General features: G+C 57.9%; 7 protein-coding genes across 7 annotated transcripts; 4 read left to right on the top strand and 3 right to left on the bottom strand.

The window, feature by feature from the left end:
- Positions 1-1,065: 1,065 nt before the first annotated feature.
- On the top strand, positions 1,066-3,073 carry VDAG_03963 (short-chain-fatty-acid-CoA ligase; the record flags this gene model as incomplete). Its single annotated transcript, XM_009654047.1, has 4 exons — positions 1,066-1,462; positions 1,523-1,799; positions 1,852-2,558; positions 2,715-3,073. The coding sequence occupies 4 exons, from the start codon at positions 1,066-1,068 to the stop codon at positions 3,071-3,073; spliced, it is 1,740 nt and encodes a 579-aa protein (XP_009652342.1).
- A 382-nt stretch (positions 3,074-3,455) lies between these two features.
- Positions 3,456-4,853, bottom strand: VDAG_03962 (aerobactin siderophore biosynthesis protein iucB; the record flags this gene model as incomplete). Its single annotated transcript, XM_009654046.1, has 1 exon — positions 3,456-4,853. One exon carries the CDS (start codon positions 4,851-4,853, stop codon positions 3,456-3,458), a length of 1,398 nt encoding a protein of 465 aa, XP_009652341.1.
- Positions 4,854-6,018: 1,165 nt separating this feature from the next.
- On the bottom strand, positions 6,019-7,534 carry VDAG_03961 (uncharacterized protein; the record flags this gene model as incomplete). Its single annotated transcript, XM_009654045.1, has 3 exons — positions 6,019-6,155; positions 6,249-7,271; positions 7,303-7,534. 3 exons carry the CDS (start codon positions 7,532-7,534, stop codon positions 6,019-6,021), a joined length of 1,392 nt encoding a protein of 463 aa, XP_009652340.1.
- Positions 7,535-8,497: 963 nt separating this feature from the next.
- On the top strand, positions 8,498-12,138 carry VDAG_03960 (inorganic phosphate transporter PHO87; the record flags this gene model as incomplete). The annotated part of the gene is made up of 5 exons (XM_009654044.1): positions 8,498-8,584; positions 9,396-9,562; positions 9,624-10,767; positions 10,820-11,942; positions 11,993-12,138. 5 exons carry the CDS (start codon positions 8,498-8,500, stop codon positions 12,136-12,138), a joined length of 2,667 nt encoding a protein of 888 aa, XP_009652339.1.
- Positions 12,139-12,658: 520 nt separating this feature from the next.
- VDAG_03959 (uncharacterized protein) lies at positions 12,659-16,133 on the top strand (the record flags this gene model as incomplete). Its single annotated transcript, XM_009654043.1, has 6 exons — positions 12,659-12,740; positions 12,804-14,449; positions 14,493-14,635; positions 14,706-15,223; positions 15,273-15,381; positions 15,431-16,133. 6 exons carry the CDS (start codon positions 12,659-12,661, stop codon positions 16,131-16,133), a joined length of 3,201 nt encoding a protein of 1,066 aa, XP_009652338.1.
- A 226-nt stretch (positions 16,134-16,359) lies between these two features.
- On the bottom strand, positions 16,360-16,686 carry VDAG_03958 (uncharacterized protein; the record flags this gene model as incomplete). Its single annotated transcript, XM_009654042.1, has 1 exon — positions 16,360-16,686. One exon carries the CDS (start codon positions 16,684-16,686, stop codon positions 16,360-16,362), a length of 327 nt encoding a protein of 108 aa, XP_009652337.1.
- A 1,192-nt stretch (positions 16,687-17,878) lies between these two features.
- Positions 17,879-20,347, top strand: VDAG_03957 (uncharacterized protein; the record flags this gene model as incomplete). Its single annotated transcript, XM_009654041.1, has 1 exon — positions 17,879-20,347. One exon carries the CDS (start codon positions 17,879-17,881, stop codon positions 20,345-20,347), a length of 2,469 nt encoding a protein of 822 aa, XP_009652336.1.
- Between the last annotated feature and the right edge of the window lie 1,766 nt (positions 20,348-22,113).

Here is a 22,113-nt window from a genome sequence, read left to right as displayed (position 1 = left end):
GTGTGGTGTGTCATGGCGAGCTCGTGAAGAAGAGGCAGGGGAAAGAGGTTAGCACGAAACAGGGCCCTAAGTAATAAGACACCTTACCATTCCGTAATGGTGGAGATGGGGGCGGTGGGGGGCCAGGAGAGGGAAGGTGGAAAAGCGAGAGGTGTGTGCAAGATGCGAGGTGCTGCCAAACGAGCAAAAGGGCGAGTCGAGGCGAAAAGAGTCGAGGCGAGGAGAGTCGAGGCGAGGAGAGTCGAGGCGAGAAGAGACGAAGCGAGAAGAGACGAAGCGAGAAGAGGCGAGACGATCGATGCCCTAGTGTGGCGCCGTTGTGGATGCGTGAGGTTGGAATTGTGGGGGCCATCGTGGCTTCACAGCATGTGAGTGGCTGTACTGGTAACATGCCCGACCTCGGCGTGGGGCGGTGATGAAAAATCTTATCTGATCATCAGATTAGATCCAGTTCCAAACCCTCCCCACGGCCGACTCTATCCGATCCTTGTCCATAACGTGCCAGCTTGCCAGCTTGCCAGCTCACCAGCTCACCAGCTTGCAGCGCTGCTAGCCTGATGGATGGGCACAACACCCCAGACGACCATCATGCACCCAGAAACTTTTATCCCGCACCCCTTGAGATTTCATCACCGTTGTGCGAGCCTTGACCTGACCATGGTTCGCCCACCCAGTCACCCACTGGGCTAGGCCCCCGCCCTGGCGGGACTCATTGCCTGTTTGGCTCAAGTCCTGCTGGGAACGAAGGGTCCCGACCGTCTCGGCTTGCCAGCTGAAGAAAACCGCTTGGTCTTTGGTATGACGGCAGTGTCAGTTTCGGCGTCAACCGCCGATCCAGAAGTAGGGGTCTCTATAGGCGTGACTGACGCAGTATGCTCGGCCGACGAGAAAAAAAAGTACGCCGAGGACCAAACCGGGTCAAACTGTGTGGCGTACTTTTGTGTGTGATCCTATCGCTCGTTGTCTGAAGAGGGAGCTTTCAATGCCATAGATTCCTGCTCCATCGAAGGCTAGACTGGTTTGACGGCAGCTTCATCCCGAAAGAAAAAAAAAAGCAGCAGCAAGATGGCGACCGAGACAGTATCCCTTCCTTCGAGCGAGCCCATCACGCCGACGCAAAGACTCTCGATCCTCCATGGCCCTGTCGACCCGCCTCTGGTTGACTTGAGCCTGGGCGAGCTGCTCGAACTCCAAACCTACCACCACGGCACCAAGGAGTGCATCGTCATTCCCTGGACAGGCACGAGATGGACGTACAACGACCTCAATCAGCAGACCCTGCTGCTGGCTCAGGCCCTGCTGAACCAGGGCATCGGTGTTGGTGATCGTGTGGGCATCATGGCTGGAAACTGCGAGCAGTATGCGGCGGTCTTCTTTGCCGTCGCACGAATCGGCGCCATTCTCGTCATCCTCAACAACACGTATACGCCCACCGAGGCCATGTACGCTCTGAAGTTCTCCGGTAGGTTGGACATGTCTCATGCGAGCTGCATCGGTAACCGCTGACCGTGCTTGGACCCAGATTGCAAGATCTTCTTCACGACGCAAAAGATTGGCCGTCTCGACAACGGCCGCCTCCTCGCCGATGTCAAGTCCCAAGCCCCGAATATCAAGGTCTTCATGCTGCGCGGCGAAGCTGGCCCGTACCAGACCTACAACGACCTCATCAAGTCGAGTGCGCGCCAAAGCCTTGACGCCCTCCACCACGCCATGAGCAAGGTCGTCCCGCACCAAGTGTGCAACCTCCAGTTCACCAGCGGTACGACAGGCCTGCCCAAGGCCGCCATGCTCACGCACCAGTATGATTCCCTGGCCCCGTCGCGTTCACTTGTTTGTGTCTAATAGCAGCAGCTCCCTCGTCAACAACGCCCGCTTCATCGGCGACCGCATGCGTCTCACGCCCGCCGACATTCTCTGCTGCCCGCCGCCCCTCTTCCACTGCTTCGGCCTCGTCCTCGGCCTCCTCTCCGTCGTCACGCACGGCGCCAAGATTGTGTACCCAGCCGAAGTCTTCGACGTGCCGGCGACGCTCTCGGCCATCCTCGACGAGCGCTGCACGGCGCTGCACGGCGTGCCCGCCATGTTCGACTCGCTCTTCCAGGCGGCGCCCGACGACTTCCGCTCGTCGCGCATCCGCACCGGCATCGTCGCCGGCGCGCCCGTGCCCCGCTACCTCATGGAGCTCATGGTGCGGCGGCTCGGCATGCGCGAGTTCACGTCGAGCTACGGCCTCACCGAGGCGTCACCGACGTGCTTCAACGCCTTCACCGACGACGCCCTCGGCAAGCGCCTCACCACCGTCGGCACCCTCATGCCCCACGCCCAGGCCAAGATTGTCGACCGCGACGGCAAGATTGTGCCCCTCGGCACGCGCGGCGAGCTCTGCATGGCCGGCTACCAGCTGCAGGCCGGCTACTGGAACAACTCGGAGAAGACGAACGAGGTCATGGTCCGCGACGCCGCCGGCACGCTGTGGCTGCACACGGGGGACGAGGCCGTCTTTGACGAGGACGGGTACTGCACCATTACCGGCCGGTTCAAGGACATTATCATTCGAGGTATGTCGTTCCTATATCACTCTGTTCTGTACTTCTTGTCTCCCTTTTTTTCATCATTTTCTTCCGCCCCTTTTTTTTCCATCTTCTCTCCATCCCCTGTCCTGTGTCTTGTGTCTGTCCTGTGTCTTGTGTCGAGTCCCCAAACTAACAGCCCAGGCGGCGAAAACATCTACCCCCTCGAAATCGAAGAGCGCCTCCTCGCCCACGAGACCATCACCCAGGCCATCGTCGTCGGTCTCAAGGACGAGCACTACGGCGAGGTCGTCGCCGCGTTCCTGCAGCGCGCCGAGGGCGCCGCCGCCACGGCGCGGCTCTCGGACCAGGACATCAAGGCCTGGGTCCGGCAGACGCTGGGCGGGCACAAGTCGCCGTCGCACGTCTTCTGGCTGGGCGAGGACGGCGTGCCGGCCGACGTGCCGCTGACGGGGAGCGGCAAGGTGCGCAAGTTTGAGATGGCCAGGGCGGGGGAGGAGATTCTGAAGACGAGGAAGGGCGTTGTGGCTGCGAAGCTGTAATTTTTGGAGATCGGATTTTAGCGTTTTTTTTTTATTCTTCCTTTCTAGAACGATAGAGTCAATGATATGGCGTTTGGTTCAGACACGCGATGGATTGTGCGGGAAGAAATGGTTGAGTGATCGCGTACTCAACACCCCACGATTACTTGATCACTCAACCCTACGGTTACTTGATCACTCAACCTCACGGTTACTTGATCACTCAACTCACGATTACTCGATCACTCAAACCCACGATTACTCGATCACTCAACCCCCCACTACGTCAGTGCAATCAAATCAGGTGACCAATCCAGCACATCAATATCAAACAGGCATCACAGCATGAGCGGCAAAGTGGAAAACGTCATCTAAAATAAACCAAAACTCCAGTCTACATACATTACAGCTTCGGCAGCAGCCCCAACCGCAGACCACCGACCATCTTCTCATTGTCGCCGAGCGGACACAGCTGGAAGAAGCGCTCGCGCGAGCAGCGCACAAAGGCGCTCCTCTTGTGCGGCAGGTCGACAAACTTGTCGAGGCCGAAGCCGTGCATAAAGTCATACATGAGGACCGTGTCGTTGGTCTTCTTGGGCTCGCCGACGACCCAGCTGGTGCGGGGGTCGTCGAGGTAGAGGTAGTGCATGAGGGAGGACCACCAGGCGCTGACGCGGTGGGGGCCGCGGAAGCGCACGTCGCCGACGAGGGAGTGGCGGCCGCGGTCCCAGTCCTGGGCGTCGTAGTAGCCGCCGAGCTTGTCCTCCTTGGCCCAGTAGACCTCAAAGTAGGCGAAGAAGGTGCCCTCCCAGGCGGCAAGGACGGCGACCTGGTGGGGGTCCTCGTGGATCTTGCGGAGGTACTCGCGGTGCTGGTCGAGGGTGCCCGTCTCGTTCCAGCCCTGGGACACGCGCGGGTCATTCTGCCACTCGTGGAAGAGGCGCAGGTGCTCGGCGTCGGTGTAGTCGAGCGACACCATGGAGAAGGTCTCCTTGAGGTGGGGGATCCAGCGGCTGTAGACGACGGCGCCTGGGGCTGGCTTGGCCGGGCGGATGGGGTGCCAGGCCTGTTGGTGCAGCGTCGGGTTCGAGGGGTCGCCGGCAGGCGTCAGCGTCATGGTGTGCTGAAGCGGCGTCAGAGGGTAGGAAGAGAGGGAGCGGCCGGCGGGCAGCAGCGGCGAGGGCGACTCGGCGGGCAGCCAGACGGGACGGGGGCCAAAGGGCGAACCGGCGCCCTGCCAGAAGGCGCTGCGCAGGAGGACCACGGTGGACCTCGTGGGCGTCGCCTCGGGGTTCTGCTGGCCGTTCTGCGCAGGGTGCTCGATGGCGAGCGCGACGGCCTGGAGCTGCTGGCCGAGGAGGACGGCATCCGTGCCGCGCAGCTCGAGGCGCGCCAGCTCGGTGCCGGGCCTGATGGTGAAGAGGACGTAGACGAGGAGCCATGCCTGAGCGAGCGTCGGCTGCTTCTGACCAGGCCACGAGACGACAAAGTTGGGGGCGCGGCGGGATCGAGCCCAGGCGCTGTTGTTCGAGTCGGGCGGCAGCTCGCTCGACTTGAGCTCGGCGGGCTCTGCAAAGTAGAGTTCGGGGTTGTCCAGCGGCTCAGGCAGCTCGGCCGCGCCCTTGGCTTGTGTCGCGCGAGGGATCAGCTTGTAGAAGTGCAGGCCGCCCTCGGAGGTCTTGCCGGAGAACTCATCGTGGTTGAAGGCGCGCTGGAGGGTGTACTCGGTCGAGTAGGGGCTCGGGAGCTTGATGAGCGTCTCGTCTGGTGACAAGCTGGCGAGGGTCGTGGAAGTCGACATGATGCAGGTTTTTGTCAGTCCTGCCTGCTAACCTTGGGTAGGTATGATGATAGAGAGATGTCAATGGCAGGTGCAACGTCTCCGAGCTGCCGTGTTTGTTCGGCAACACACAGACGGCAATACCAGCACTAGCAACCGGGTAGCTGAACGAGGGTGTGAGCGGCGCGCCTCGGAGCTACGAGGAAGCTCTCTCAAAAATATCTCCCTCCCATGTCATGTCATGCTGCAGCTGGTTTGGCAGTCGGTCGGTCGGCTGGACATGCCTGCTGCCGATCCAGAACGCAGGACCCTTGCCTTCGAGAACGAGCAAGGAGAGCGAGCGAGTCTGCTGTTCGGTTATGGGCGATGCAGACCCCCCCAAGCACCCCTCGCGTCATCCACTCCATCGATCCAACCTCCGCGCTCTGGTTTCCCAATGAAGAGAAGCCGACGTTGATCGGGAGGGGAGGGGGGGTGGACAGGCGGCATTGTTGAAGAAGGTGGATCGAGTGGTGGACTGGTACTGCGATGTACCTCGGCCAAGTGACGGTCACAGCCAGGTAGGGTGCAATTAGATGGTGGTGTGAAGAGGTGCAGTGCAGGGTCAAGGATGCAACAGGGAAGAGAAAGAGAGGAGAGGGGGGGGGGGTGCGATGCAAATCACAGCAGGGCAGGCCAGGGTCAGGGAATGTCAGCGGATCAGATAACTCTAGGGGCTCCATCAGGGGCATCAGGGCCCTGATGCCCCAAGGCCCCAAGGCCCCAAGGCCCCAAGAGGCCCATCCACGCTCCAGCGCTGGGCCGATTCCGGCGAAACCCCCGATGGCATTCGATCTGATAAAAATCTTTTCCTCCTACGATCCTGGACCCATGGCCGAGCACATTGTCCATCACAAGCCATCGCGTCATGAGGCCACGCTACTTACTCGTCACCTGCATGCGCTCCACGGGATGAGGCAGACATTGTCTGTGTGCTGTGCTGGTCACAAGTCTGACACCGTATCAACGTGCGATGAAAACACAAGTAGCCTTGATGTAAACGAAAATCTATGTTCCCAGACGCCGTCGTCCACCTAAAATCATCATATCCAGAGTGCCATAAAGACCTTCCCATCCAAGCGGATCAACGGGGTATCCGGTATCAGTCTTGTCCCATGTGCCATGTACGCCAACAAGCCAACCCAAATCAAGCCGCAATCTCCTCCACCTTGGTGGCTTCCTCGGTAATGTCAACGGCCGTCTTCGCAGCCGTCTCGGCGGCAACGACCGCCGCCTCCTCCTCCTCGGCAGGGCTCTTCCCAAGGCCCATCCAGTTGTAGCAGACTGCGATGCGGTTAGCCAATGTGAGCGGACCCGAAACATGGGATCAGAACATGGGATCAGAACATGGATCAGAACAAAACGCGCTGCACTTACTCGTGAAGCCCAGGTCGTCCCGGAAGTACGCCTCCATCACCTCCTCGCCATGGATCGTGCCCATGTCCGGGCCGTACGCGACAGCCTTCTTGCCGACGGCAAGACCAATGGCGGGCGGGAACGCCTCGAGCACCTTGAACTCGGGCTTGTGTTCCAGTCCCTTCTCCTTGGCGAGGATCGCGATCATGCGCTGGTGCGCGTTGATCGCCGCCATGTGTCCCATGTGCATGGCGCCCCCTGCGCGCTTGATACCCTCCCACTTGCACGCATCGCCGGCAACGAGGTGGAAGTCAGAGTTGCTGACGCCCTCGAGGAACAGGCTCGAGTCGACCTTGGCGTAACCCTCCTCGTCGAGCGTCTCGGCGGGCAGGTAGCCCGTCGAGGGCACGGGGCGCGACACGGCCATGATGACCTCGCTGGCGAAGCGCTTCTCGCCGCTCGTAAATTCAACCTCGTAGCGCGCACGACTGCCCTCGGGGACATCGAGCTTGCGCGTCTCGGCGACGCGGTGGTTGAGGAGAACCTCGACGCCGGCTTCGCGCGTGAGATCGAGGGCCACGTCCTTGCACTCCTCCGACAGGTTCTCTGAGGACAGAAGCTTCTCGCGGGAGTGCACGAGCGTCACGTCGGCGTCGGGCTTGACGAGCTTGAGCTCGGCCGCCATTTCGATGCCGACGGCGCCGCCACCCACAATGACGACGCCATCGGGGGCGTTGTGGACGGCGTGAATCTGCTCCTCGGCCTCCAGGAGGAACTGCTTTCGCAGCAGGGACTGAGGAACGACGGGCCAGGGGCGGCGCAGGCCTGTGGCACTGACCATAAAGTCATAGGAAATGTCTTGGGGGATCTTGGTGATGTGAGAGAGTACGGTGGCTGACTTGGCGGTGGTATTGATCTTATCAAGGCTGCCTTGGACGAAGCGAATGTTCGGCCTCTGCAGAGCAGGGATGTCTTGGAACTTGATCCAGGTCTTGGCAGCATAGTCGGACGAGGCAAGTGCGAGTGGAGAGCCGATGAGGTGGACTGCGTAAGAATGTCAGATGGGTCATGATACGTGCGAAGAGGGAGAGTCGGCGGAACCAACAGTAGCCGTCCCTCTCGTCGACAATGGTTATGTCGACGGGGATGCGAGTGAAGTCCGGGTGATGAGAGTACGGTTCGTGGGCCATGCGCGGAGAACGGCCGTTGCAGATATCCAAGAGGTTCACAACAAAAGAGAGGCCAGCGTAGGAGCCGCCGGCGACGAGGAGGCGGAACGGTGGAACGGTGTTCTGGAGGGAGCCCATGATGTCGGTGTAGGCTCTCGCAGCACTTAGAAATATCAAGAATACACAAGGAATACAGAGAAGGAGCAGGAATGCCGATGTGCACTGAAATTCAACCCTCCGGTACGTTTCGAAAGAGGAATAATCTTGCGAGTGACAGTGGAGGAAACGGACGGTTTTCTTGTCTCCAAACCCCCCTCTTTTGGCCTCTGGGTGCCCCGGAACCTTGGGCATATTCTGATAGCCAAGATAGGCACTCAAGGGGCGATCCATGGCCACGTCTCCGATGGACCAGTGGCTCGGTCTGGATCGGTGTTTCTCCTCATATGCTGTGACATGAAGAGGGGGACGTGGTTGGTGGAGTCCTTTAAAGTTATCAGATCCTCCTCAACCGCCGCTTGACCATTTGGATCGTCGCAACGCCTGCACCGTGTCGTCTAGCGCGCATCGGCTTCACCTGCCCCATCTCGGTTGGACCTGTTGGGCAGCACCGGAAGTCCGAGTTCAGGGAGAAGGATGAGGCGAAGCAGCGCTCGCCAGGCTTGGCTACCATGAGGTGTCTTGCGCCATTTTTCCGGTTCGACTTGCACCAAAGTCGATGTCATGCCAAGAGAAATTATCTGATCCGAATATCCAGAGCAACCAATTATCTGATCGTTGGGATACGATCATCCTAGGCCAACTGAAGTTTGCGGACGGGGGATCGGCCAGTTCGGGGCTAGACGTCGGTGATCGGTGAACCTCGGATAGAAATGCTCGGAAGCCAAGACGGCCTGCTTCTGAGCATTGAATCTCATCATGTCGGCTGGTGTCTTTCCCACGATTCCGAGAATACAATGGTACGCTGTCTTCTGCAATAGACCGTGGGCACCCATAGCCTAGATACGGTAGGGGTCTATCATGAAGCCATGAGCTCAGCAGTTCAATCGTCTCTAAAATGGTCCTCGTCGCCTCGATAAACCCAAAGTCTTGGGCGTTCGCGCGATGACTAACTTTGCCGTCGGCGCGCTTTATGATCTCGACAGGCGGACTTTCATCAGGTCATCTTTGGAGAAGCCGGATCCCGCTGAGGTAGAACCGTTAAAGAGCGCAGATTTGACGCCTGAAAGGAGTCGATTCCGACAAAGTCCGTCCTGTTGCACCTTGTCCATTTCTCGCTAACGACCGACAGGCCTTGGTTTGAGTATTGATGCGGTAGAGCCTTCTCTGAATAGCCTGCAGCCCATCCTCTGTTCATTTGAATTGGATCGTCCAAGTCATGACAAATGACCGACAGAGTGTGATTCGTATCCAGAGGCGGCTCCTCATCAAGGGGTTTGTAGTTTGTCACGGTGCGACGCTGGAGATGAAGCCTAGAAGAGAGTGCTGTCATATTACGAAATCATGGACACCAAGGTTGGTCCCAGAAAATACTGTGGCTGAAAGACAGTGAGGCGTGCATGTGGCTGAAGCTTTATGACCAAGCTTTGTCTTGGTCGCTGACGTCTGACCTCATTGGAGCTGGATGGCGGCTTGCTGCTGTGTGTCTCGCATTGAACTCCATCAAGCACAGCCCGCCCAATAGTTCCCCCACGTGTTGCAGCCTTCAAGACCGAATTTACATTTCCCCATTGCAGCCAGACGCGTCGTGAAGACCTCGTGAGTCTACGACCTTGAGCGCTGGCATACTGTCACCCGACATTTGCCTTATCTGTTCTTCACCATACCGTCCCACGCAGCATCTCGTCATCCCTCCTCTCTCCACCAAGCGGGTCCCGCGCAAGGACTAGTTCGTTTTGACAACGACAACCCTTCCACCACCACAGACCCTCTGGACAGAGGAGGGAACAAGCCAAACCTCGACGACGACGAGTTCGAATTGGTCAATTACCAACCGATCCAGCATCGTCGTACACTAGAGGCACGACAAGCCCGCCGCGACGAGAAGCGACTTGAGAAGCGGCTGTGGCTGCAAGCGCAGGACGATATGAAGTTTTCCCACAGCATCCAGTTCAATGCGGTGCCCGACTGGAGCAGCCATTATGTCGCTTACAGCAACCTCAAGAAGCTGTTCGTAGTGCCGATTTGCATTTCTTCGTCACGCTTCGCACGGCTGACACCTTGTTCACAGGATCTATCAGCTCGAGAAGACGGCCCACCAGGCCACCGGCGGCGATGGTGAATCGAGACCGCTCATCCGAAACGAAGAACCCGAAGAGGTCTTCAGTCGCGCTCTCGATGTCGAGCTCGAGAAGATATGCTCGTTCTACGTGGTCAAAGAAGGAGAGCTTCTCGACGAGGTGAACGACCTGCTCCGGGACGTCGGCAACCACTCCGAAGACGAAGACATCACGTCAACATCAGGGCGCCGATCGTCGGACGGACTGCAGCGTGTCGCAAGCAACCCCGGTCGTTCATCAGTTGACGACAATCTCGAAGACAGCGACGAAGATGACGACGAGACAACCGGGCTCACCAAGAGCAGGATCAGTGCGGGTGGCCGACGCAAAACCCTGCCCAACATCATGCCCCAGTCCATCGGCGATATGACTGCGTCTGGCGAGCTGTCAAGATCTGGACGTCGGCAGAGTCTGGCCATGGATGATTATGCCGAGCGCACGTTCGCCTTTTCTTCTGGCATCATGCTCAAGAAGCGCATCACCAGCCTATACGTCCAGTTGTGCGAGCTCAAGTCGTACATACAACTCAACAAGACAGGCTTCCGCAAAGTCCTGAAGAAATTCGACAAGACTCTCGACAAGGAGCTTCGGGTGAAGTACACGGCGGCTTCTGTCGACCCAGCCTACCCTTTCAAGCCTGAGACCATGGAGACGATCGAAGCCAACATTGTCAAGATGGAGCAGGCCTACACTGATATTGTCACCAATGGCGATGAGGCTCTCGCCAAGCGCGATCTTCGCTCTCACCTGCGAGAGCACGTCGTGTGGGAGCGCAATACGGTATGGCGAGACATGATCGGCATGGAGAGGCGTGCGGAAGCTGCCAGCCTGGGTCGAAGCCTGCTTGGCACTGATCCGACAGCCATCACTAGGCGCCTGCAAGGTGACAACGACGACACTCCGGTCACGAAGGAGCTCAAGACCCCGATTGGCCGTTTTGCTGTGCCAAGTTGGCTGGCAAGCACAGCCATGTTGCAGCTCCTGCTCATCATTGCCATCTTCTTCGTCATTCTCTTCGCCCCGATCATGGAGAGTCCCGAGCAGCAGAACTGTCTAGCCCTGCTGGTCTTTGTCAGTCTGCTGTGGGCTACCGAGGTATGCGTGCTCTCGTCTTTTTTAACGAACCCAATTTGCTAACAGAATGCAGGCCATTCCTCTCTTCGTCACTTCGTTGACCATTCCCTTTCTCTGCGTCGTGTTGCGGGTCGTCCGAGCGGAGGAGAAACCGTATCAGAGGCTCGACTCAAAGTCTGCGACTGCTGTTGTTTTCTCCTCCATGTGGACACCAGTCATCATGCTTCTCCTTGGTGGCTTCACCCTGGCTGCTGCACTGTCAAAGTGCAAGATCGACAAGCGCCTCGCAACGTTTGTCCTCAGCAAGGCCGGTACCACGCCACGCACCGTTCTCGTCGCCAACATGCTCGTCGCTGCCTTCGCAAGCATGTTGATCTCCAACGTCGCTGCTCCGGTGCTGTGCTTTTCCATTATTGAGCCCATGCTGAGGACACTTCCTCAAGATTCGGCCATGTCCAAGGCTGTCATTATGGGCATCGCACTGGCGTCTAACATTGGTGGCATGCTGTCCCCAATTGCGTCGCCACAAAACGTCGTTGCTGTTGGCATCATGAAGCCCGCGCCGACCTGGATCCAGTGGTTCTTCATTGTGATTCCCGTTGGCATCGTATCGATTGTGCTCATCTGGATTCTGCTGCTCATCACCTTCCAGCCGGGCAAGGGCACCACCATTGCGCCCATCCGGCCTGTCAAGGAGAAATTCACGGGCGTGCAGTATTTTGTGTCGATTGTGACCATCATCACTATCGGCCTTTGGTGTGCTAGCCATCAGTTGGAGGCGGTGTTTGGCGATATGGGCGTGATTGCCATCATCCCAATTGTCCTCTTCTTCGGTATCGGCATCCTTACCAAGGAGGATTTCAACAACTTTCCCTGGACCATCATCATCTTGGCAGCCGGCGGTCTCTCGCTGGGCAAGGCGGTCAAGTCATCCGGCCTGCTCCACACCGTGGCCGGAATCGTGTCGAGTCGCGTCGAGGGCATGAGTCTCTACGGCGTCCTCCTCGTTTTTTCGACACTGACACTCATCATTGCCACTTTTATCAGTCACACGGTTGCCGCTCTGATTATCCTGCCGCTTGTGTATGATGTTGGCATGAGCATGGAGGAGCCCCATCCCAATCTGCTTGTCATGGCTGGCGTGCTCATGTGCAGTGCCGCCATGGGCCTTCCGACCAGTGGCTTCCCCAACATGAGTAAGTCGATCAGGTTGTCATTTCCACGTACGAAGCTAATTAGCGTGCAGCTGCCATCATGAAGGAGGACCCAACCGGACAGAGGTATCTCCAGGTCAAGCACTTCATCAGCCGGGGTGTGCCGAGCAGCATCCTCACTCTCATCGTGGCAGTCACCCTCGGGTATGGGCTCATGAGGGTCGCTGGACTCGACTAGATATGGGCAATGGTAGTCACGGAAGGAAGAGCGTAGGATATTCCGACTGCGCAAGCTTTAGCATTTGTGATGGGGTTAGAACTGGAGCCATTGTCTTTGGTGTTCTGAAATTTGTTTTCTGCGATTTACTTGTGAGCTCTTCTCCATAGCTGGCGACCTCAGTCAGGTCCATAAACTGCGCCAGTCATATTGTCTTCACAATTAAAACAATTTCTTGATTCAATGGCAGGAGTTCGGATCACGAGCGCTGATGCATTGGTGATGGCGGCAGCCTAGTGCGGACAGTGCATGTCTCGAGCCCACACTGACCACCGGTCATGCACTGACGTCGTTGCTCCTCGGTAGGACGAAGCTGCTTCTAGAGCCAGCACGCAAAGCACTCCGCAGCAATCCCCCTTCGCGCCCAACAAGCATGAGCTGTGCATCCGACCGCAGGCTCCCACACATACCTAGACCTACACTCTGCTGGATGAGGGCGCCGGGAAACTGAGCTTGCGCGGTTCGCGAGCCGGACGTTGCCATGTTGTCGGCCTTTACAGCGCGGCCCATCATCGAGCTGAAGCAGCGAGACAAGAGCAAGATCGAAACAATACTCGCCTACGGTGCGCGCACACGCTGACAGATTCTTTACTTGTTGATCTTCTTGCTGACCCCTGTCTGCGCAGGCGACCGGATCCTCGTCGGTCTCAACAGCGGCGCACTGCGCGTCTACCGCCTCAACGAACTCCCTCCCTCCGAGCCCAACGGCTCTGCCCACACCAACCCGCCCGACGGCGACGACGATGCGTCTCTGACGCCGCAGCCGCCGCAGCCGCCGCCAAAGCCGACCGATCTGCTGCGCGAGGTGGAGAAGTTCTCGACGCGCGCCATTGAGCAGCTCGCCATCATCAAGGAGGCCACGACCCTCGTCTCGCTGTCCAACTACTACATCTCCCTGCACAACCTGCAGACGTACGAGCTCATCGAGACGCTGTCGCGCACGAAGAATGCGTCGTGCTTCGCCGTCACCTCCAACATTGTCAAGGATCCGGACACGGGCATCCCCGAGATCATCAGCCGGCTGGCCGTGGCCGTTCGGCGGCGGCTGCTGGTGTGGAACTGGCACGAGAGCGAACTGGGCACCGACGTGGAGGAGATTACGCTCGCCGAGTCCATCCGGACGGTGACGTGGGTCAGCGCGACGAGGGTCGTCTGCGGCATGAACGCGGGCTACGTCACCGTCGACGTCGTGAGCCATGATGTGCAGGACATCATCAGCCCGGGATCCAGCGCCTCCGGGGGCCAGGCGAGCCGCTTCGGCGCTGTCAGCAGCGCCGGAATGGGGTACATGGGCCTGGGGGGCTACATGCCCAAGCCGCTGGCTGCGAAACTGGCCGAGGGCGAGATGCTGCTGGCCAAGGACATTAATACGCTCTTCATCACGGACGAGGGGAAGCCGGTCGAGAAGAGACAGATTCCGTGGCAGGCAGCGCCGGATTCGATTGGATACTCGTACCCCTACATCGTGGCGCTGCAGCCACCGGCCAAGGGGTCTCTGGAAGTCAGGAACCCGGATACGTTGTCGCTGCTGCAGACGTTGGCTCTTCCTGGCGCTGCGCAGCTGCATTTCCCGCCTCCGAATCTCAGCTTGGCGCACGCCGGCAAGGGCTTCCACATCTCGAGCGAACGGTCCGTGTGGAAGATGGATGCCACCGACTACGACTCGCAAATTGACGAGCTCGTGGAGAAGGCCAAATACGATGAAGCTATCAGCATACTGAACATGCTAGAAGACGCCTTGCTGAAGGACAAGACAGAGACGCTCCGCGAGGTCAGCATGCTCAAGGCGGAAGCAATGTTCAAGCAGAAGAAGTTCAGGGACTCGATGGACCTGTTCAACGAGGACCACGTGCACGCCCCGCCGGAACGCGTGCTGAAGTTGTACCCGCCGGCGATATCAGGTGAACTCTCTGGCTGGGGGCAGTCCCGCCAGGACGAGGCGGAAGAAGACAAACATGACGGGGATGGCTCTACAAAAGACACCAACGGGGACTCGCCGAGCTCTGAAAACCCACCAGAGACGGCAGCATCGCCGGTCAAGGCGACTGGCGGGTTCGCGAAGCTCTTCCTGGGGCATCGCAAGGCTCCAGCGTCAGACACCGCATCCATCGCATCTAAGAAGCTTGGTACGGATGTAGAGGACGCGCCGAGCATCAAGGGCAAGTCTTCTGACGATTTGACACTCGAGGAGAAGGATCTGGCAGATGCTGTTCATGCATTGACTGGCTACCTCGTGGGAACCCGGACACGGCTTCAACGTGTCATTGATCCGGTCACTACGAGATTGAAGCGGTCCGACACAAACGGCTCAACAGACGCCCACCATCAAAGAACCTGATGCCAACGTCGTCAAAACGAGTAAAGATGCGCAGCGCGAAGGCGAGCTTCAGAGGACCTTCAGGCTCGTCGACACAACCCTTTTCCGAGCTTACATAAAAAAGGCGCCCTCAGCTGGCAGGTTCTCTGTTTCGCATTCCCAATCTGTGCGACCCCGAAGTGGTCAACGAGAAGCTGCTAGAGCATAACAGGTTCACGGAGCTTGTCGACTTTTTCTACGGCAAGAAACTGCACTCACAGGCATTGGAGCTGCTGAAGCGATTCGGTGCAGCGGAGAAAGCCGATGAGGCAGCGCCGACATTGCACGGTCCCGAGCGCACCATTGCCTATCTGCAGAACTTGCCTCCGCACGAGATCGACCTGATTATTCACTATTCGGAATGGACACTGGAAAGCGACTCCCAGCATGCGATGGAGGTTTTCCTCGCAGACTCCGAGAACGCCGAGACGTTGCCTCGTGACCGTGTTGTCACCTTTTTGAGGAGGATCGACGCCCATCTCGAGCTACAATACCTCGAGCACATTATTGGCGAGCTCGACGACTCGACACCTGACTTCCACAATCGGCTGGTGGAGCTCTACATCCAGCTGCTCCGGGAAGGCTCCAGCCAAGGCAGTCAAGACGATCTCATGGTGCGGTTTGTGGAGTTTTTGCGGGAAAGCAAGCAGTACAGTCTCGGCAAGGCTTACGGGCTCATCCCTCGAGACGGTACGTTCGTTGACGATGCGCCATTGTGAGTTGGGACTAACCGTCACAGATCCTCTCTTCTACGAACCACAAGCGGTTGTTCTGAGCAACATGGGATCACACAAACAAGCACTCCAGATCTATGTCTTTAAGATGCAAGATTATACCAAGGCAGAGGAGTAAGTTTATTCGAGGATCAATCTTGGGCTACGTAACTGACAAATCCAGGTATTGCAATCGCGTTCATAGAAACGACGATTCGAACACATCGCCGGAACGGTCGCGACCTTCGTCACCCGAGGACAAGGACGAAGACACTCCCTCCATCTACCACACGCTACTGTCGCTCTACCTGACACCGCCGGCACCTCACAAGACGGCCCTCGAACCGGCCCTGGATCTTCTGTCGAAGCACGGCTCGCGTCTCCCCGCCACGTCGACCATGTCACTGATCCCGAGTACCCTGCCTGTGAGCGAGCTCGAATCGTACTTCCGCGGCCGTATCCGCTCGGCCAACAGCGTGGTCAACGAGTCTCGCATCGTCGCGGGCCTGCGGGCGACCGAGTACATCTCCAGCCAGGCCCTTCTCTTACTGGGCGACGGCATCCCTGGCGGACAGGGCGGTCGCAACCGGCGTGTCGTCATCACCGACGAGCGGCTCTGCGGCGTGTGCCACAAACGTCTCGGCGGCAGCGTCGTGTCGGTGCTGCCGGACAACACGGTGGTCCACTACGGATGCCTGAACAGGGCGACGGCGCAGAAGTCGGACGGCCAGAAGGCGGGAAGTTGGGGGCGGATGCGCTCGTCGACGCGAGACCGGCCAAGCGTCGTCGGTAACGGTGGGGAAGGAACCTGGCAGCCGACGAGTCCCTCAACGCGGGAGCGAGAGGCGCCTCAGGGCGGCGGCGGAGGCACATACGTGTTCTCCTGATCAGCCTGAGGCGGTGGTTTGCTTCTGTTTTCCCCTTGTGGCCTTTTGTCCCTTGATAGCATTTTCGACGCGCGAGGAGGGTGTGGGAGACATATACCCCTCATGTTCAGATAGTAAAGCAGCAAAGCATAGTCAAGGCAGTGCGGCGTCTGCGGCCTGTTGTTTTTTCTCCTTTTGTTCTTCGTCCCTCGCTCCCCAATCCCGTGTGTAGAATGTATGCATGCGTTCAGTCCTCCTCGGGGAGCTCCTCGCCGTAGTTCTCCTCCTCTTTCGCCTCGTCGGCGGCGCCCTTTCCATTGGCGGCGGAGCCTCCGGCACCGGCGGCGCGCTGTTTATCCTCCTCCATTCTCTGCGTGAGTTGCGTATTGACGTCGGCCTGGACGGTCGTGACGAGGTCGCGAAGGCGGGCGAGGAAGGCTGATTTGTCTGCGGTGGATGTGGACGAGGGCCCGTCGGTGCTGGCTTCCGCTGTGAAGGGAGTATCGGTAGGGTGGCTGTACTGGGCAGAGAGCGACAGCTTCTGCGTGCCCGCAGCGGGAGATGGCTCGGCCATTGTGGCTGGTATGGTTGTGGTTTGTTGGGGGGGAGGGGAGGGAGTGATGCTACATACTAGGTGCGGGGTGGTGAAAAGTACTGGGTGAAGATGCCCCGCGGTGGGTTGGATTGTCAGGTTCGTTCGTTTCCTGTGTGGAATGATAAGGTAAGCAGAGACACCCCGCCATCTCATCTGGCTGCTAAACTGCGGGGCAGCTTTTTGGAATGATAGATGCCCCATGTTGGAGACTACCTTTCCTTGGGTAAGGGACCTTGCTCATATTGTACTCAGAACAGCATGGATTCGAAGCGCAGCTTGGCTGGGAGAACACTGTGGTAGGACCACAAAGAGTGTGTGAACTGCCAATTGGGCGCATGGACAGTTCAGGTTTGTGTAGGTGATCGTTTTGAGGGAGGTTGTCAATGGTGAAGCATACTGTGTAATTCCTGGGTGAGCCAACACTTGTCGCTGTTACGAGGCAGGCAATTTCAGGCATGCTCTCTGGGCCACTTGCAAATAGGTAGTCGTAAAAAGTCAACATCGTGCTGCCATTGACATGGTTGCAATGTCCACGATGCGCCAGGTAGCTGTCTGCCAACTTGGAAATGAGGCTCCGCGCTGGCAGAGGCTGAGGACAAAGATGGGCACACGAGGTGACATACTTGCTGCACACACATATGAGCACGGGGCCAGGCCACGGCCAGGCGGTCTGTGCTCGCCCATCACACTGTCGACCCACTGGCTGCATCCGTACCAGTGCCCCTCGTGAAGGCCCCAGGGCACTGCAATAGGTGATGCGCCTGTCATTCCCAACCCACGTAGCTAGGTACCTACCAGGTAAGGTATGGAGGCACGTCGGCATTCAGACGAGCCGCTGCTGACTGCCAACCAACTCTCCTCCTTCCAACCTCCACCAGTTCACCCCAGACCTCGATCTTGCCTCTTCGCAATCACAACATCAAATAACTTCGATCCACAGCAGACGGCCTACGTGTCGTCTTACCACCGTCCCGACGACACCAGCGACATCACCCAAGCCCTACCCCCGTCAGCTAAACCTAGTCGATCCCCGTCTCGCATTAAGACCAAGATGTAACAGCTCCCTAAAACGTCAAAGACAATGCAACCAGCACGCCCCAATCCCCGGGCTCCCGGGAGCTTCAGTCCATTGGCAGGGTCAGCTGCCGCCGCTTCATCCGCCGCCGCTGCCATGCAACCACCTCAACGTCCCCGTCCGGCGCCTCGTCTCAACTCCGAATCTAGCGAAGACCTGACCCTCAACGTTTCCAAGCAACGAAACCACGCTCCAAGCGCACCGGCAGGCACACCCATATACTCGCAATTCGCCTCCCAAAACAACGGCAGCACCGCCAGTCTTCAGAACTTCTCCCGGCCCACGGCGCAGCGTCCTCACATCAACACCAATGACCTGAACACTACATCCAACAGCAGCGTCCGCACCGCGAGCCCCCTGACCAAGAGCTATCACTCGAGGAAGCATAGCCAAACACAGGGTCTCTTTGAACCGACGCTGCCATCGACAAGCATGTCGAATCTCTCCCACATGTCCATGGCCCAACCGCCCGCTGCGAATCTCGCACTCACGGCGAGTCAAATTGCAGCACAGGCTGCCTTCCAACACCAGAACAACAGCGCGCACACGAGACAACGGTCGCAGACCGTACCCGCACCCGGCGAGGACGGCGCGCGCCGGGGAAGCAACGGCAGGGGGCCGCTGAGTCCACCGATTCTGAGTCTGACAGAAGCGAGCGGGCCGCGCGAGAGCGGGTTCGGAAACCATTCATACCACAACGGGTTGCTGAACCACTCTTCTGCCGCCCACTCGGCGGCCAATGCTGCCTATCCCCGATCAGGCCAATCGTCACCGGGACTGCCACAACACCCATCGAGCCCCATACTCCCACCGCAACCGCAAGCTTTGGAGCAGAGGCCGGCAAAGCTAGAGAAGGAGAAGTCGAAGGTCAAGCTCTTTTCAAGGCCCGTGAAGATCGGAACGAAGGGCGAGTCCAAGGAGAAACCTCTTCCGAGCCCCAGCAAGATTGGATCAGCCTTTGCCTCCCTTCAAAGGGGGAACTTCAGCACCAACAGTCTCGTCGACCCGAGCGCCCAGTCAATCTACAGTCTGAACAACTCGTCCTCGGCGACGATCAGACCTGTGGATACGCTGGTGGAGAGGGAGGTGAAAGAGAAGGAAAAGAAGCACAACTTCCTGTCTCGGCAGAAGAACAAACTGAAGGAAGACTACCACCTGCCCCTGTCTTCGGCATCCAGCAATTCGAAACCAACAGACCCAAACGCGCCGACAAGCCTCTACAGCTTCAACATACCAGCAGGGCAGACAGCTGCCACTTCGTCTTCGTTCGCCAAGGGTAGAAAGGACAGGAAGACGGAGAGGTCAGATAGCCGGCTGGACAGCGAGTCGACTCACAATCTGCAGTCAGAGTGGCCTGGCACTGGCAGCTTACCCAGTGCATCGAGTTATTCGCTCACACCTGGCGTTGACCCTACGGAATCTGGCAAGTACGGGCTGAACAACATGTCGCTCGATGATGCCTGGCCATTCTTAAAGGCGAAAATGCTCGTCATTTTTGAGGGCGAAGACCTGCGCCAGCCTGTGGAGGACTACAATCGGCTGGTCAATCTACACATACAGTACTGCATACAACGCAGGTCACCCAACATTATGTTGGAAGATCTGAGAGAACTTCTCATGACGGGCTTCGCTTCGCTTGATCACACTCTGCGACGGACACAGGAGGACAAGGTCATCCCAGCCCTCGTTGAGATGTGGCTGATTACCTACACCTCCATCCTCCCATATATGCAGGCTGTTTTCCTTCCCCTGGATCTCGAATTCTCCGGCTGCGGCGCCCTCATGACACCTGAACAAGCGTACGACTTTTGGGGTGGCGTGCTTGACCCTGCAGGCGATGGCATGAACCCAGCCTCCTCGGTCCTCGACATTCGTCGCATAGTTCTCGCCGCCTACCGCGACAGAATCATCCTTCCGCGTTTTGAGAATCTCAAGACTATCTTCTCCCGTCTATCCCTCGAGTTTCTCCCGTCGAGCTTCGGCAGCATGGCACTTGCCTCCGACTCTGTCAGCGCCCTCTCCAGCAGCCCGGCCACGCAGTCCGAGCTCGGTATGGCCCGCCCAGGCACAGCCATGAGCCTCGACCCCTCGCTCGCCAGTTACGGCTCTACTTCGACCACCCTCCTCGGCGAGGCTGTGAGCGCGGCAGGCAGCAACGGCGGCAACAGCGGGAACGCCGCCGTGAGCAGCCGCAGCCGCGCTATCAGTAACGTCAGTTATGCCAGCGGCGGCAGCGATCAGCAGCTGCGGCCCTTTACGCCGTCGTCGGGAGCGGTAGGTTCGCAGCAGGTCCTCGGCAGCGTCAGGGAGCAGAACGTCGAGGACTCGAAGCAGGTCACGGAAATGGTCGGGCGGATGCTGCAGTGCATGAGCATCCTGGCCAGCGTGGGCGTCGCCGGGGACGGGAGCGACGAGGGGAACAAGAAGATGGAGGAGCTCTGCCGGCTGCTCAAGCTGAACTGGCTCGGACGCGGACGAACAGGCAGGAATCGCAGGGGCATGGTTGGAGGTCGGGTGAGGAGGGAGGCCGTGCCCGAGGGAATCAGGGAGGGCGTCAGGGTTTAGGATTTCGGCGTGAAGGATGACAATGTGCTGCTCGCAACGGACTGGGCATTTGCGCAAACACCAAACGGACGGGAGTTGAGCTTGGGACGGGTCAAGTGGATCTTCTGGGCGTTGGTATTCCAGGACTTTAGGGGTTAGGTGGATTTGGTTTACAGAACGAGGTGTAGGTATCAAGCCCTTGCATGATGAGAATGGAAGCGGCGCCCGCGAACATGTTTCGAGGCAGCCGGTCTGATGTATTTCAAAGGTGAGGAATAACAAGCACATAGAACAGGTCGGTTCCAATTCGTGCACACCATACCGATGCATCACGTCCGGGTCTAAATTTTGGATGATTCATTGAGATTATGCACATGCAGCTGGGAGAAGACGTTGCTACGGTATCACGCGACAGGGATGACAAGACGCGTCAAGTTTCATGATGAAAATAAATTTTGGTCATGGTTGGCAAGCTCTATGAACATGCAAAACAGATTTGCAGTAGATCCTGGAGAATTCTTGTCAGCCGAAAGCTCGTTCAACGTTTCTGCAAACAAGAAAAAGTGTTTTTCATGATGTCTCAGTCATCCAAGGAAGTGTAAACCCTCATTTGCTTCAAAAGGCTCTTAGAAGCTCGAGAGGAAACTGCGAAGTTAAGGTAGGAACTTTCATCACCGACATCTGGGGGGTTGAAGAAAAAAACAAACATTCAAGGACATGTAGAGGGTACCAACCTGTGAAGCGGAGCTGCTGCTAGCTGAGCTGTTTGGAATTAGTTTGACGAGGAGTGATTGCTGCGAAAAGAAAAAGACGGAATGGTCTGAGAGAAAACAGGTCAGCTGGTTTTGCTCTTGCGGGCCGCTAAAAAGATGTGCGATGGCGACAAAAAAGTCAGACACAGTATACTGGCAAGTAACAGGCTCCTTGCGAAGGGAGCCCGATGTTGATCTTCCTCATGGGCGATTCAGAGGAAATTGAAGACATGTGTGTATCATCATTCAATGGCGGGAGGTCGAGGGAAAGCAATGCAGGTGGGAGGAGCGGCTCAAAAGCAGCCAGGGAGGAGTAGTGAGCTTACCATGGAGATATCACCACACGCGACGAAGCTGTCAGCTGCAACTCCCCGAGCCCGAGGCCGGCGCCCTAGTTGAGAGCAATGGCACACTTGCGAACAAGTATCGTGACCAGAAGTAAGGCCTCGGCTGGTGAGTCGGCTTGCAGTTCCGTCGCGGTAGAAAGGATGTGGTTGGAGGAGAGGAAGGCTGAGATTGCCGGCATTGATGGCGGGAGAAGAAGCTTTTATGGTGAGAGTTCACGACGAAAAAAAATAAACTGGAGATTGGCATTGGGTGGGTCCAACTTTGGATGCTCAGCGCACGGTGCCAGCACACGTGACCCGGGAGAGGTGGCCGACTTCCGAACGAGACGAATCCGAATTTGCGGCATGTCTGTGAGGATGCCTCAGGCAGCTAGGCAGCCGGCTAGCTGCCTGGACGTACGTGCCTGAAGCAAGTTGGCAGACTTGACAGAAAGTGGAGCTTGGCAGATATCGTGACCTCACGATGCCACTACGGATATGAAGCTTATACCTTACAGGTAGTATTATGTGAGATAGGAAGGTTTTTGGCCATCGAGGACTGGAGTTTCGATAGCCTCGAGACTCGAGAGGATTTGCCGTACCAGCTCAGTACATGTAGACGTTTGGAGCGGTCGGCTGCAGAGTATGCAGAGCAAGTGCATGTCCCTGTTTGCTGCAGGGCAACTGGCAACTGGCAAAAAGAAGTCTC

Source organism: Verticillium dahliae, genomic scaffold (genome assembly GCF_000150675.1).
Source record: "Verticillium dahliae VdLs.17 supercont1.6 genomic scaffold, whole genome shotgun sequence".
Taxonomy (NCBI): Eukaryota; Fungi; Ascomycota; class Sordariomycetes; order Glomerellales; family Plectosphaerellaceae; genus Verticillium; species Verticillium dahliae.
This window is presented reverse-complemented; position numbering and strand designations above follow the sequence as displayed.